Source organism: Chroicocephalus ridibundus, chromosome 7 (assembly GCF_963924245.1).
Source record: "Chroicocephalus ridibundus chromosome 7, bChrRid1.1, whole genome shotgun sequence".
NCBI lineage: Eukaryota > Metazoa > Chordata > Aves > Charadriiformes > Laridae > Chroicocephalus > Chroicocephalus ridibundus.
The window spans coordinates 59112439-59127764 of NC_086290.1; the positions used below are offsets into that span (position 1 = coordinate 59112439).

The 15326-nt window shown below is 42.1% G+C and overlaps 1 protein-coding gene across 5 annotated transcripts in view; it reads left to right on the forward strand.

Moving 5' to 3' along the window:
- The window catches only part of GTF2I (general transcription factor IIi), a 78352-nt gene that overhangs the window by 60545 nt on the left and 2481 nt on the right, over positions 1-15326 (forward strand). Inside the window, exons 24-35 of one of the 5 annotated variants that reach the window (XM_063342602.1) lie at positions 292-387; positions 2021-2086; positions 2928-3111; positions 3710-3762; positions 4669-4779; positions 5522-5605; positions 6383-6566; positions 7646-7674; positions 9103-9204; positions 10503-10541; positions 13554-13628; positions 14552-15325. In XM_063342602.1, the coding sequence (XP_063198672.1) occupies positions 292-387; positions 2021-2086; positions 2928-3111; positions 3710-3762; positions 4669-4779; positions 5522-5605; positions 6383-6566; positions 7646-7674; positions 9103-9204; positions 10503-10541; positions 13554-13612 (1007 nt within the window). In that variant the 3' untranslated portion in view covers positions 13613-13628; positions 14552-15325. Of the gene's footprint in view, positions 1-291; positions 388-2020; positions 2087-2927; positions 3112-3709; positions 3763-4668; positions 4780-5521; positions 5606-6382; positions 6567-7645; positions 7675-9004; positions 9205-10502; positions 10542-13553; positions 13629-14551; position 15326 lie in introns of those variants that run through there. The other 4 variants (XM_063342605.1, XM_063342601.1, XM_063342604.1 and 1 more) reach the window with 4 other exon arrangements.

Sequence of the window (15326 nt, forward strand, 5' to 3'; positions counted from 1 at the left end):
GGATTCTGTGCAGGTGATGGATACGTAAAGTGTTGGCGTTTGACTGCTTGCTTGGGCCTCTTATTCCAAGCAGGTGTGTGGGAGCTGATGTAGTCCTGAGCAGAGGAATGACAGATGGGAGCAGTAGTGTCAAATGCTTAAATACAACCCTAGGAGAACTTCTTAAGGGGTTTTTTATTTTGCTCTTGATTCAGAAGTTAAGTTTTCTCTAGTAATGAATTTTGATGTGTTCTTTTCGTATGATGGCTTGCTTCTGATCTTTGCATGTATGTATGTAATCTCCTTTTACAGGTCCTAATAAACCACAAACAACAGATGTTCGAACTAATTCTCAAACCAATGGGTCCAATATGAGTTTCAAGCCACGAGGAAGAGAGTTCTCTTTTGGTAAATAATGTGGGATTAGCACACATGCATTCTATTAATGTTGGTATTGAAAACTCTGACGATTACATATCAAGATAGTTTGAGTTGGTGTTTTATTCTAAGTTAGAGAATGACCGAAGTTCTTGTTTTCATGTACATCATGTCGAATAGTCCGCGTTGGAGAAATCCTGGATGTTGTGTGGAGAATGTTGTACAAATGCAGCCCAGGTCCATTAGATCTTATTAACTTGGGTTCAGGATCGGTCCCTTTAGACTTTGCTGCGCTGATATTTGACAGTGCTGCAGACCCTTGAGGACTTGTCTGGTGCGCAGTACCACCAGAGTGCAGGAACCCAGCTGAGATCTGATATTGTGCACAAGCTTGATAAGCACTCCACAAACTTGAGATATTGAGCATCGCTGTGCAGAGGTCCCCGAGTGGTGCACGGGGACTAGGAAGGATCTGGACCAATATTAGTAAGGCGTGATCTGTCGGAGCCGATTTTGCAGGATCACTGTTATAGACCTCTCCAGTTCTGGAAAATCAGTAAAGGAAAAGCCAGGCAGGGCTGGAAGCCATGTGTGTTATGTTGTGTTATGAGCGCAGGGCCAGAGCTTTTTAGCCATGGAAGACCAGTGCTGTCTGCGCAGTGCTCCAGCACGGGAATCTTTGCGTTGAAAGCAGGGTCAAACTTGCCAGCCAGAAAAATTCCTCGCAGTCAGGGGAGATGAGTGACTGTATTCAGAGTAACTGTGAGCAGTTCCAAAGCCTCATGAAACCTTTTTTTCAGCGTCCTTACATTCTGAGATTCTTTGCTTATATTTATGTAGGAGTTTGTTGTTATTTGCTCTTCTGTATTTGTCCCCCATGCTTTCTTTTTAGCGAGATGGTCATAAAACATGAAACAAAGGAATTCCTTGCTCCTACTGAGCCAGTTTAGAATGAATATAAGATGCTGATTTGGTATGACTGCTCCTTTTGGCATGGGCAGTATTTGTATTCGCAGCAGCATATAGTTTTCTTGGACTTGCTTGTTATTGTTAGGCTTTTTATAAGCTTTAGTCCACAACATTTTTAAACCTTCAGCTGAGTTTTTAGTTTTGTAGACCAGCTATGGACCACATACTGCAGCCACAGGTAAAGTGGTTTAGGAACTGCTGCTGCTTGCTTTCAGAAACAAAGTGCTTAGCTGGGTGGATGGTTGATCTTACGCGGTGAAGCTGAAGTTATGACAGAGCTTTAGCTCTGGAGGGAGAGGCACGTGTCTTGGGGCTACGTCACTGAACGTACAAAGAACTTTCTGCCACTATTTTGGGTGCTGGTTCAGATGAGTACATTTTATGGGTTTTTTAGAATATGATAAATATGATATTCTAAATTTGGATTGCTCTTGGATTAATTTCAATTTTAATCACCTACCTAGTAGCAGTATCTCTCAAAGCTCTAGGAAAATGCGGGTTGGTGGGGATGTAGGTTTAGACTGCAGCAGAACGTTTCAGTGCTATTTGCGGAATGAAAGCCATTTTGTGCGTTTTACTGTCGTAGTAAATTGGTTATCAAGCATAATAATTTGTTCAATGTTTATTAAATATTCTTCAAGGACTGATTCGCTGTGCATGTCTTGATTTAATTCTTCCAATTTCTTCTTGTCAGAGGCGTGGAATGCCAAAATTACTGACTTAAAGCAGAAAGTCGAAAACCTTTTTAATGAAAAATGTGGTAAGTTTATGGATTCTTCTTTACTGAGATGTCTTTCTTATGAACATGCAGTTAGACGTATGATAGATATGTTCACATGTTTATTCCAAAGGTCCTGAAATCCTTGTATACTCCATGCAATTTCTTATTTGAGTCCATTCTCACATAGGTTGCTTGCAATTGTGATATTTCCACTAGTTTTTTTGTTTGGGTTTGGAAATGGAGAAGTTGTGGTTGCACTACTACTTCTTTAATGACCCAGAGACTAGTGACTCCGCATCCTGGCACAGCTTTTTAAGTTTTCTTCACTGTGCTTATCAATGGGACTTTTTGTGACTTCAGCCCCTGTCTGACTCAATTCGTTACGCTTGAAGGTGTCTGGAGAGACGTGCTCCATCGTATCCCAGCTCCTCTAGTGCAGGCTGTTTGGAAGCTAATGACTTTTGGAAGTAACGACCTCTCATTACTCTTCTGAGTGCAGTTTTTGGAACAAGAACACTGTTGTCACCTGCCCTTGGTGCTATTCTCTAGCAGAGACAGAGACAGAATGTGCTGCCTGTAACAAAGCGGAGTACAAACAGGATAGTCTTGTGTGCAGACGAAGCCAGTGGCATGAGCTGGCTGCAGGTGATTAATTTTCAGCAGCAAATTATGATCAGACTTACTGCAACAGAATGAGTCCTGCTTGAGACTGTTGATTTTCTTCCTGCCTACTCATAGCTGTCACCAAGAAAGGCAAAGCCTGCTGGTTCCACCTCATCTAGTGTGCATGTGCCAACTATTATATACCGTTTATACCTGAGGTTTTCCACATCCACATCCCTTGTCTAGCTGGTCGCTTATTTGCTCTGTTGCATTTCAGGGGAAGCGCTGGGGCTGACGAAACCAGTGAAGGTGCCGTTTGCATTGTTCGAATCCTTCCCGGAGGTTTTCTACGTGGAAGGGCTACCCGACGGGGTGCCATTCCGCCGGCCTTCTACGTTTGGAATTCCAAGACTGGAGAAGATCCTGAGAAACAAATCTAAGATAAAATTTGTTATTAAAAAGTAAGACTTCCATAATCCATAACTTTGATAATCTATTCTGTGAGAATTGAAAGGTAGACCAAAAAATGAAATTATGTTGCCGAGTTGCTAAATTACTCTATGAAATACACACTGGAATATTTGTAGTAAATGAGGATATGGTCAGGAAGCTCTTGTAGAGGTGGAGCGAGATACAGTAATCTCGTTGTTCTGAAGGACACTCACAACCTGGTTTGGAGGGAAGAGCACGTCCAGATTTCTTACCCATTTCAGTTATCACATCACTGGTTTAGGTCCTACTGCGTGGAGCGCTTATGGGTTACTCGTAAAACTTGCTGGGAGTGTACTAAGAGCTGAGAACTGGAGTTTCATATATTTGGGGTTGTAAGAATTTATTTTTCTTGTCTGGAATAGGTTTAGATACCCATACGCCAGGATAGAAGAAGTGGCAAGAGAAGCTTTGGAGCCTCTCAGCCATCGCATTCTTGGCTGTCTCTTTGGCTGAGAGGATATCACTTAGCTCCTGTCTTTAACAAATTAATATCAGAAAATTGCATTTTCTTTAATGTTGATGAATGTGATTTTATTATTGTACATGAAATATTCAATCTGTTCGCAGGCCTGAGATGTTTGAGGCAGCTGTTAAGGAAAGTTCTGCTATAAGCCCCCAAAGTGAGTTTTGCAACTGCTTAACGTTCTAGCTAACGGTCTCTTTCAAGGATTAAATACAAATCGTGAGAGATGCATGGTGTTAATGAATTCCTGAAAGATTCAGCCTACATTGTGGTTGGTTTGTTTGTCTGCTTGTTTATTTTTAAGATGGGAAAAGCGCTTACCAGTGACTATATAGCTTTAGCAAGGGAGTATTACGTTTTTTTAAGTTATTCACAATAATCACACCTCTAATATATTCTTTACTACCTTTTAGCAGAATGTAACAAGTAATGTGTGATTCACAGAAGTAATTCAGGTCTCAAAATAAATTATTTGCTCCTAATACATACGTCATCTAAACGACAAGTGCTCCACAGATAGGAGTGCAGATAGCCAGTAGAAGATTGTGTCATGGATTAAATGTTTTGAGTCCTATTGTTATCTGTGACTGTGGGTTGGCAAAACTCTGCCGAGTTGCTTGAACTAGGCTAGTTTATGCCGCTGGGCAGCGTGGCTCACAAATAAAACTGTAAGGGATTCCTTTTGTGAATGCATGCAGTGAACACAGGGATGGGTGGGTGTTACTGAACTAACTGCAAGTGCTGTGATTTATCTCTTAATAAAAATACCAAAATATATGCTCCACATACTCTTTTATTCCTTTTCTTAATGATCTTTTCAGAAAACCAGCTAGGTAAAGACTAACATTATCTTTAATCTAGCTCTTTCTCCTCTGGGGTTGGAAAAACAGAGTAGTGTGTAACGTCAATAAATAAGTCTCGTTGGAAGCTGCTCCCATTTTGAATATGGAGCTGAGTCTGCTTTGAAAACTTTGCAAATATCGGTTATTTTGCAATCTTTTCTTTATATTCAAGATTTTGGGCTGTCTACAAATGTTTTTTAAATGAATTCTCTTACTTTTAGGAAAAAATAACTCATCTAATATAGCCAATACAGCAAGCACCACAACAAACACAGTGGTGAACACAGCCGCGGGCGTTGAAGATCTCAACATCATTCAAGTAACTATACCAGGTGCGTATACTGTCTGCTTTCATCTCATTGCGTCTCATTTTTGTGCCTGTATTCTTCATGACATTTGTTTAGCCTGATGAAGCTTCTTCCTACAGTCAAGCTGGTTCACTGAAATTTAAGTACAGTCAACAAAGAGCATAATTAAGGATTCTGTTTTTCCTGAGACGTTAAATATTTTCTGACTTTCATGAATACCTGTTCAACGGCATCTCTAGGATATTCTTGCCCCAGCCCCTAGTTAAGAAATATCCCTATTTTTCCTTTTTTTCTCATGTACTAAATTAAATACTGATTTGCATCTTTCTTGGCAACTTGAAGAGATCGGGACTTGGACTGAATCGAGTAATTATCAGGCTGAACTGCATTGTCTGACACAGCACTGATTACTGCTTTCTCAGGCACGTACTACATTCATTAGAAACTGCAGGAACATTGCAAGCAATGGCCATTTCTTCAGTGTCACTCTGCTTTCACCTTTCCCCGCCATTACACATACTGAAAATAAAATTCAGTTTATGATTTTTGATTAAGTTTACAAAATCAATTGTAAATCTAATGTAAATACATTGAAGCGTCTCACATTTATTAACAACCATGTGTTTTTGTGCATTTGTACAATATCGTGTTACTGCTAAAACTAGGAACGAAGTGCCACTTCGAAGCAGTCAGATAAACCGACTTTGAGTAAACAAGCGCGGGGGGGTCTGCTTGAGTCTGATGCTATTCTCACAATTTCTTACAGATGATGAAAGTGAGCGACTGTCAAAAGTAGAAAAGGCCAGACAATTGAGAGAGCAAGTAAATGATCTTTTTAGCCGGAAATTTGGTAAGTGCTTCTTACTCCCCGTTTTTCCATAGGTGTGAATGCAATTAATGTTGTTCATATCGAAATTACGGAATCATCACAGTGGATGATATGTATGATCATTAAAACGAGCAAGTTTGAGAATTACATATGAATGTTGTGCTTTAACTTCAAAAAGCATCTTTCATAAGTGATGTAGGTTGTTTGGTGTTTTAAACAAAAAATCCCAAGAGCGTAAACTGCTTTATGTTTCCCCCTTCCTATTTTTTTCTGGCTAAACATTGATTAAATATTTATTTTGCTGGCAAACCATGATTCTTCTTAAGGTTTCATAGTCTTGACCTCTTAATACTTGGGACTAGAGTAATTCTTAAAATGCAACTTAACCTTTTTGCTGTGTATAGTTTTCTTTATTTTTACTTTGTAATTGCATTGTACAGCAATAACGACCTGAGTTTCTTTACCTGGAAGTCCTTCGCTAGCGCTGTGTTGAATTGCTTTTCGGGCACATTGCAGGAAATGTTTTCTTTTCCTTCGTGTAGCTATTTCCTTAAATATGCTGTTTTGAACCTCTTTTAGTGAAAGAGAATCTGGGTTCTTTATATGATGAGCTGTCAGAGTTGTAACTAACGCTCTTGTAGTAACACTGTAATGGTTTAATTGCCAAGTGGATTTGCATAGTTTCAGATCCGATAGAAAGCTTGGGTTTGCATTTAGTTTCTTATGTTTTGAGGGCTTTTTCTTCAATGTAATCATAAATATGTAGACTTGAAAATAAACCTGACCTCTCTCACTTAGGTGAAGCCATTGGTATGAATTTTCCTGTGAAGGTCCCGTACCGAAAGATCACTATCAACCCTGGCTGTGTGGTGGTGGATGGGATGCCTCCCGGCGTGACGTTTAAAGCTCCCAGTTATCTGGAAATCAGCTCGATGAGGAAGATTTTGGAATCGGCAGAGTTTATCAAATTTACCGTCATTCGGTATGTAGATTAGATTGTATGGATGTGGTGAGGACAGCCCTGCAGCGTGAATAAATGGCGGTTGGAAAGACTAGAAGCTGCAGTGCATCTTGAGATAGTGGATGACGTTGGCTCTTTTGGAAACCGTGTGTCCGGTCAAAGGAAGCCCAGACGTTCATAGCATGACTGAAGATGGTAGCTCTTTGGAGGACCTGTCCAATTTAGTACGACAAAGGGCATATTAATACTGCCCATTACAGCAAGCTGTTTCGAGTTGAAATCTATTCATATCATAGAAGAGAGTCCTCAAGCGTTGTGGGCCTTGCACTCCCATTTATCAGATCAGGGTTTGAGGTAGGGCCAGAACTTGTTGGCTCTTGGCAGCAAATAGTATGTTTGTAGGAGTATTAATATTTTTTCAGTATTTCAGTTGTGTTAAAATTCCTGAGCTAAGGTAAGCTCTTTGATAAATGTCTTTTTTCCTACAATGTATAAAAATGCAATATTATTTAATAACAATATATGTGAATTTTTTTGTATGTGTATGTTTGCATAGGCATATATACACACACGTACATTCAAAGTGTATTTGTATGCATGAAGCAGAGTAGATGAAACTTTGGAATAGATGGAACTTTTGGAGTTCAGGAATTGAGAATAAAAATCTCTCAGTTTATGTAACTTCTCAAATCGTGGACTGCTTCACAGGAGTCTCAAGGCTTCCATTTATCTTTAAATAGAGATAAATTTCTTAAATATATTTGACTAAGGAGTCTGAATTCTAAGCCCTTGATCGTGAAGGGTTCTAACCGAAAGGCCTTCTGATTGTTACGTTTTGTTTAACGGAGCTCTGAAGAAGAGGTGACTCCCTTGTTCGTTAGCTGTGACTGGGGGAAGGATTTAGATCTTCCTGCGTGTGTTACTGTTCCGCATGCTGGCGAACAAACCGCAGTGCCCAGGAGCTGCTGTGATGGTTCCTCCTGGTGTGTTTGGCTTTCTCTTCCTTTTTTAGCATGACCTCTGTTAGGAACCTTAGGTGAGGGAGATGCCATGCAGTATAGTTTAGCATCAGTCATTTTTTTTTAATTTTTTTTTTACAGACCATTTCCAGGACTTGTGATTAACAATCGTAAGTATTTATGAAACACTGATGGCAAATGCATTTTTGTAACTTAGCAAGATTCTTTTCCTACATTTTGGCTGAGTGGCAGAGGTGCCACAGTGGTTGAGCTCTATGTATAAATGTCTCATTAAAATTTCCTGACTAAACATGCATGTGCAATTAAATTGAGAGCAGTGTGATAAATTTACGGAACGGTGTAAGATTAGCATTAACTTTGACACAAAAATGCAAGATACTGATTTTGAATTTTTCAGCTACAGAGTCCAAAGGAGATTTAGGACCCCGACTGAGCAGCAGACTTACATGGCAGTGCCTACTTTTTGGGTTCGGATCCATCACAGTAGCAGTTAATAAGCAAGAACTTTCCAGTAGTTGCACGACTGCGTTCCTGTGAAAAAATTGGCATTCTGCTGAAACTGTAACGGTTTAGAGAGGCAGAGTGTGATTACCTGGAGTGCCATGGCCAGTTTGGCCAAGTTAATGACGTTAACACTGGGGGGGAAAAAAGTGTCTTAGTACTTTCAGTTGCCCAAAATAATTGTGCCCTGGGTTTTGGGATCTTTTATATAAGAGGATAAACAAACTGCAAAACACTGTCATTACAGTGTTCCTTGTGTCACGTTCTGTGTGAGCCAATGTCAGATTAGAAATTCAGAGGCCAAATAACCTGCTGTCGTGGGTTTGGCCTTACCCAGCCTGAGCCTGAGCGACCCGGCGCTCGATCATCGCTGCCAGCCACCAGTATAGTCCAGTTAACATGCTGAGGTCTATGGACTGCAAGTGTGAAGTGTTCTCAGGAAGATACTAGAGGTAGTAACTCGCACTGACCTGCTCGCCAGCCCTACGCGCACCTCCTTAGGTGGGAAAGAGATCCCTTTCTAATAGGGAACCTTCCAGGCGGATAAATGTGTAGTAGCTCTTCCAGAGAATGGAGTTAGAAACGAAAGACTCTATTAAACTGTTGTCTGTCCAGCATAACAGCATGTGTGGGGACTGAGGCTAGCTAATACGCTGAATAAGAACAACACAGATGTCTGATCATCTTCGTCCCTGGAGAGCAGATTGGTCATTGAACGGGTGGGGTTTGTGCAGTGCCCGTGTCCACTAGTTATGATCAAACCGATCTGATACTGATAGATACCAAGGTGAATGACTGAAAGGCTCTGAGCCTACTGCTCATGTAGGTACGATGCTCTGTTTTTGTTCTGAAGAACATGCGAGAACTCGCAAGGAAATTTTTGGTGCTTTCAGGCAAGACAGAGAATGTTTTTTTCTCTAATAAAAGTATTGAACTGCAGCTGAATCGCAAGTATTAGTAACCTGTTCATGTGACAAGTTTCAGGATTTGCAGAGTCAGGAAGTAAGATTGCCCTTGTGTTACGTGTCGGGACCGTTTTCATTGTGAAGTTAAACGGTGATCGTGTCTCATCTTAGAGCTGATGGAAAAAACTGAAGCAGAAGCACCGCCAGCAGCACCAGCAGCAGCACCAGTACTACCAGGTGACGCAGAGCGTGGCGCGTGGCCCTGCAGAAGGGGTAGGGCATGGAGCTCGATCTTACTGCAGATGATAGTAGTAGTCATGTCCTGGGTATGCGCAGCTCATGATGAGTGATTTTATTTTGACAGATGGTGCGCGACAGTGACTTTTATAGCTATTAAATATTAATGAATTAATAGAAAGAGGCACTGTTTCCTTCAAGCTCTGTCATTGGTGTGTTCCTTCATTTGATTTTTACAGATGATGAGTGAGCTGAAAAGAAGGATTAGCAGGGGCAGTATATAAAGTCAATTCAGTATCCATTTATTGATGTCTGCTTAACTCAAAGTACGTGTGTGTCTGCACCAGATGGATGTTCGGCCACGTTAGGTTTGCCCGTGTAGCGTGCAAGGACCTAGAATGGAGTTTTGATGGAATTTCTGCCCACTGCACAGCTCTGTAACCCCAGGGAGGCTGTGTCTACACTGCACACACATCACCTCTCCTAGCCTGAGTGCAGGACTTAGTTTATGCTATAAGTAGTTAAAGTAGATGTAGTTGAGCAACTTCCTTTTAACCCAAAACAGTTTCCAAATGTTCACAGACCTTTTAAAAAATGCACGTCCCAAAGTGCTGTAGTGCGGGAAAGACTTTTGCAATTGGCTGAACAAACCGTTACTCAAAGAGACTGGGAAACTAAGAGAAAACATTCAATAAACATTTTAAGTGTAAGAGGCACTTGTATGATAGACATAAAGGTAACTGCTGGCTCCTCCGTTTCCATGGGAGGGGAGAGAAATAGCCCTTGATGGTCAGTGACCTTGCTTTAGTCTGTCTGTCCTTAACTGAAAAAGGTTAAATGGCTTGCCCAGACCATCTATAATCCATCGGCAGAAATCATTATGGAAATAAAACATTTCGCCTTCTATTCTGCACTTTCCCACTCTCCCTCAAAATACGCGTGCTCGCCATTGATGACAGTACTGACCAGAAGTGGTGATTCCTTGTTGAAATCAAGTTTTATATTTAATTGTTCTCAGTAAAGCAGGTCCAAATTTGGTATTCTGTGCAAGCGCACATTGTGTTCTGCTAGGGCTTGGTGATGTGTCTGCACAGGGAACCATACTCGGAAGGGAAACTGTTAGATAGTGTAATGTAATGAATATTTGGGTACTTTTTATATTTTGCTGCAGACTCTATAGGAAGTTGCACGCATTTATCTCAGACAAAGATATTTGAGTCTGATCATAAAAGAAAAAAAGGAGGCACTTTTTTTCAGGGAAAACTTAATTTCCCTAATTTTTCTTGCATATTATTGTAATTATATTCATTTGACTGTATTTTTTTTCATTTAAGAGCCAGCTGAACCAAGCCAAATAGAAGCATCTGCAGGAGGTAAGTGTTTGTCTTCAGTTATTACCAACAAATACTTTTAAGTCAATTTGAACAAAGTTGCATCTTTTTTTAAAGAGGCAGGTCAATCAAAACAACAAAGGGGCTCTTATTAGTTCCCATGAAAAATTTTCATCTGTTTTAATATCACGTTGCATCAGGTGAAAAATACTCTGCAGCAGAAGTTCTTATTCAAATAATTTTACAAAGGAGTTTTATGAATTGTTGTTCTTGGTTGGTGAGTCACGTCTATATATATAGGCTTTGAGTGACTGCTCATATCCTGAGCAATGCACCTAGTTATTCAGCGCGGTAGTTTCCACAATTTATGCAAGTAAATGATTGCCATCATCAGGAAATTTGAATGTCACATTGGCCTGAATGTACTATGAGGGTGTGTTGGGGAGGGGGAGTATTGCTCTTCAAGAAGGACAGGGAACTACTGGAGAGAGTCCAGCGGAGGCTACAAAGATGATCAGGAGACTGGAGCATCTCTGTGCTGAGGAAAGGCTGAGAGCCCTGGGGCTGTTCAGCTGGAGAAGAGCAGACTGAGAGGGGATCTCATCAATAAGGTTGGGTGTCAGGAGGATGGGGCCAGACTCTTCTCAGTGGTGCCCAGTGATGGGACAAGGGGCAACGGGCACAAACTGGAACACGGGAAATTCCATCTCAACATGAGGAAGAACTCGTCTACTGTGAGGGTGGCAGAGCCCTGGCACAGGCTGCCCAGGGAGGTGTGGAGTCTCCATCTCTGGAGACATTCCAAACCCGCCTGGACGCGTTCCTGTGCCGCCTGCTCTGGGTGACCCCGCTCTGGCAGGGCGTGGGACGGGATGGTCTCCAGAGGTGCCTGCCAACCCCCACCACTCTGTGATTGACCACTCTGTTGATGTATGTGAGATCAGGGGGGCTGTAGGTCTTCTACCCCCCTGTGCCTTCTGCATATGGTCTTGGAGCGTTAGGAATTCCGAACTGACCTGAGACTGGGGATCTGGTGTCTGCTGCGTGCTCTGGTCCTGTAAACCTGGGCTGCCGTAGCCCAGCTGGGCAGCAGGGCCCTGGACGGGGTGGCTGCCCCTGGCGTGGCTGGCGCAGGGGACCCGAGGTGCTGTGACAGCTGGATGGGTGCTGCCTTTGTGCCAGGTGGCCCTGAGAGGGGCTCCCCGATGTGTCAGTAGCAGCTTGAGGGCACCGTAGCCAAGAGACCAGGATGGAGGCTGCTGCGCATCAGCACTTCTCATCTTAAAACTCTCCTCTTGAGCTCATTCCCTAATCCTGCTTAGATTCCCCCGAGAGAGGAAGCAGCAAATCTCAGTGCTCCCGTTCTTCCGTATCCCTCTTCCAGGGCAGTGCCCTTTCCAGTCTCCGTTGCTTCAGTTCCCTGGGCAGGTCACTGAACGCGGAGAGAAGTCAGCTCAGCCACAACTACTGTTACAAGCTCAGTTACGTGTTCACTCAGCGTTATGAATAGGTCTTTCTCAGAACATAGATTAATCCTGTTGCAACTTTCAAGACAAAAAGAAAGCAAGTGTTAGAGTCACAGAAGAGCCGAGCTGCGGATTTTAAGCTCACAGTTACTGAAAGCTAAAACATCAAATGTCTTTATGATACCAAAGGTATGGGGGATCACTGAAATTGTTAGATGGTGGAGGAGAGAGACAGTTGTCCCTGAACACCTTCATCTGGGGGAAATCCAGCTATGGGCCTTCAAAGCGATGGCTTTGAAGAAACAGTCAAATGTGGTTTTGAATTCGTCGTCCAAAACTGGATGCAGACCCAGTTACCAGAGGGATGATCTTGAGAAAAGGCAAGCAGTTGCTAAAGAACTCAAAATCGCTTCAGCACTGGCCTGGAAGGTGTAAAATGATCATGGGGTGAAATGGCTTGGCTTTGCGGTGCTGAATTATCCTAGCCCTGAACCTCCCAAACAACTTCAGGGAAAAACCAATTTCCTTCCAACATCGTATTCCCTGTTTATAAAAAGAACAAAATCAGGCTCCGGGTCATGCAGGCAGTGCTGTACCGGCACGAGATTTCTTTGATTTACCTCCAAGCGTCCCTGTGAACAAGAAAAAGCAGAGATTTTTGTAATGAAGTCTCCTGGAAATGAAAAAAAAAAATTGTATCAAAAGATGATGAATGCTTTAGCCAGCAAGATAGAATTTCTTTATCTCTTTTTTTAAGCATACAATAATGCCTTTACATGTGACACTGTGCATTGAAGAAGAAAAATTAGGTAGGGTCAAAATTTGTTTCGGACAGATCGAAATATAATAATGCAAAAGCCAGTATCAAGTTGAGAAGAGAAGCAGTTCTACAGATGGGAGAAAAAATCTGAAAAATATTCAGTGCTGTGACAGCGGGAGTTTGTGCAGTGAATGGGAATTCCCTAACCGAGCCAGGAGGCGTGACTGGAGCACAAGTAGGTTCAGGTGTTGTTAGCTCCCGTCGGAAGACAGCGCCTTAAAAACTGCGAAGTGAGGGTCGTGCCTGATAGATTGGAAGTTGTGGGCTCCAGATTCCCTGCGAGCGTTGGAAGTGCTGCAGCCTGCGTTGCGTGTCCCACGAGGGGCTGGAGGAAAGAAAGGCGCCGGGGGTCGACAGAGAGGAGGGAGGAGGAGCGAAGAGCGGGACGCGCACCACAACAGAGAGATAGCTGGCGTTTTTTCACTGATTGTTTCCTTTTTGGATTAAGTTCCTTTCTTACCCAGTGAACATTTCAGATCTATAAAAAGCATTTTAAAATTTCCTGCACTTCTAATACCAATTTTTATCGCTGTTCCTTAAAAAACTAGAGTTCTCTAAGATCCCAGGCTGCTTTACATTGAAGTGAATATGGTAATTTCCACAGAATCAGATTGTTGTGAATACTTTTTTATTGATCGTTAATAATTTAAAATGATAACTGAATGCTTGTCATATTTTCATAATTTTTTGCTTATTAAGTACAACATTAGCAACAAAATTGGTTGAGAAGTTTCCTTTTCTCTTCATTCATTACTGCTTTTTCAACAGATATTAAAGAAACAGAAGAAAATTCTCAAATTAAGCAAGAACCAGACCCAACGTGGTAGACCTCATCAATACTGGGTAAAAGAATTTAGTGTTTCTTGAAGTCGACACCTGTCAAGGAATAATATTTTTATATTTTTGGGTGGGGAGAAGGGGGCTGAGATACAGGGCTGAATGCCAGAAGGTGCCAGTCCTTTACTTGTGAATTACTGTATTTGTCTCAGTTCTCCACTATTAAATGTAGGATGTTCTCACTACCTTATCCAAATACAACGTAAAGCCCCCTGCGTTCAGATTTGTGAGGCAGTCAGTCCTGGGAAGACGTGGCCTGTAAATGAAAATGGGTGATGGCAATTACGTACCTCAGGGGCAGAATAAATGAAAGCTTAGGGGATTTGTGTTTACAGGGAGCTCCGGCATGGTTGTGTGAAAGAACACTGTTACTCTTGGTAAAGCCTATACATTTCCAAATTGTAATTGGACCGGAAAGCTCTTCACTATGATTGCAATATTGTCCAAGCTTGGGAGGGACCCTTGGTAAAGTGATGACAAACCAACTTCCTTTATAAGTTTGGGTTTTTTTTTCTTCTCCATTACCTTTTATTAAAAGTTTAGTTTAATTTACAATGCAAAAATGTCCAAATCTTTCTTTTATACTATTTTTAGCTTCACTTATTTTCGCAATTAACATTATAGTAGAGGTACGGAACAGTGGTAGTGATGCTGTCATGTCACCAAATGTAACCCGCACGGTTGGGACTCTCTCTGCTTCCTTCAGAGAAAATGGCAATTTGAAGCTATCGCAGCTCCGTAGTACTTTTTCCCATGTTGGTTTTTTGACAGTATTTTCCTCATTGTGTAGTGTTTGATACCTTAGCGATTTGATTGCTATCAAGTCAGATGCATTTGTTTAGCGTGCTCGAGCTGTAACCTGTTTAGCTTTAGTAAGAAAAGGACATGGTATTCATCCCAGGGAAGAAAACATCTCCGTACTATTCCAGTTCTGAGGACACAGATGGGAATCGGCAAAACCAAGCTCTGGCGCTTCGTTTCTGCTGGCCTGAGTAGCCGAGAGTGACGATGCGTTTGCCCCTCACATGAAGCAGTGGCCGGGGGGGCCTGGAGCCTGCGGGCTTCACCCCTGGCACCACCCAGCTTCTTGGAGACGAGGACAGCCTTGTCCTGAGATGAACACAGCCCGGTGCACGGACTGCTGCGGGCGGCGTCGGGGTGGGGCACTGAGACGTCCAGAAATGATTTGGTGGAAGCCGGCAGGGACTGAAGTACCAACATCCCAACTGTGCCCTCAGAATCCGAAGTACAGGCACAGCCTTCCTAATAAATTGGTGGAGTCTGCTTTGGAAATATTTGTCATAAAACTGAATGTGGCAGGAGAAAATAAACCAAAGGAGAACTTGATTTGTCGTGGGAAGCGCTTTACCCAACGGAGGCACAAAAAGCCACGTCACTTGTCCGTTGAAGGTCACGGGAATTTTGTCAGAGCAATGGCTGCGCAATTTGGTGCTGCAGCGGTTTGGATTTTTGGATGCTTTAGGCCATCCACTGAATGTATACTAAAGCAAATCTTCGATCTAAATTCTTACAGACACCACCCCAGCACGCATTTAATCTCATATTTATTGAGAGAAATATTCCGCTTCTGCGTGCTTTCTGAATCTAGACCTAGAGAGCTCGAAAAGGTAACACAAACTACTGATATTTGTAAGAAAATACAGGCTTACAATGAAACTAACTCACTTTTTGTAATTTTTCTTA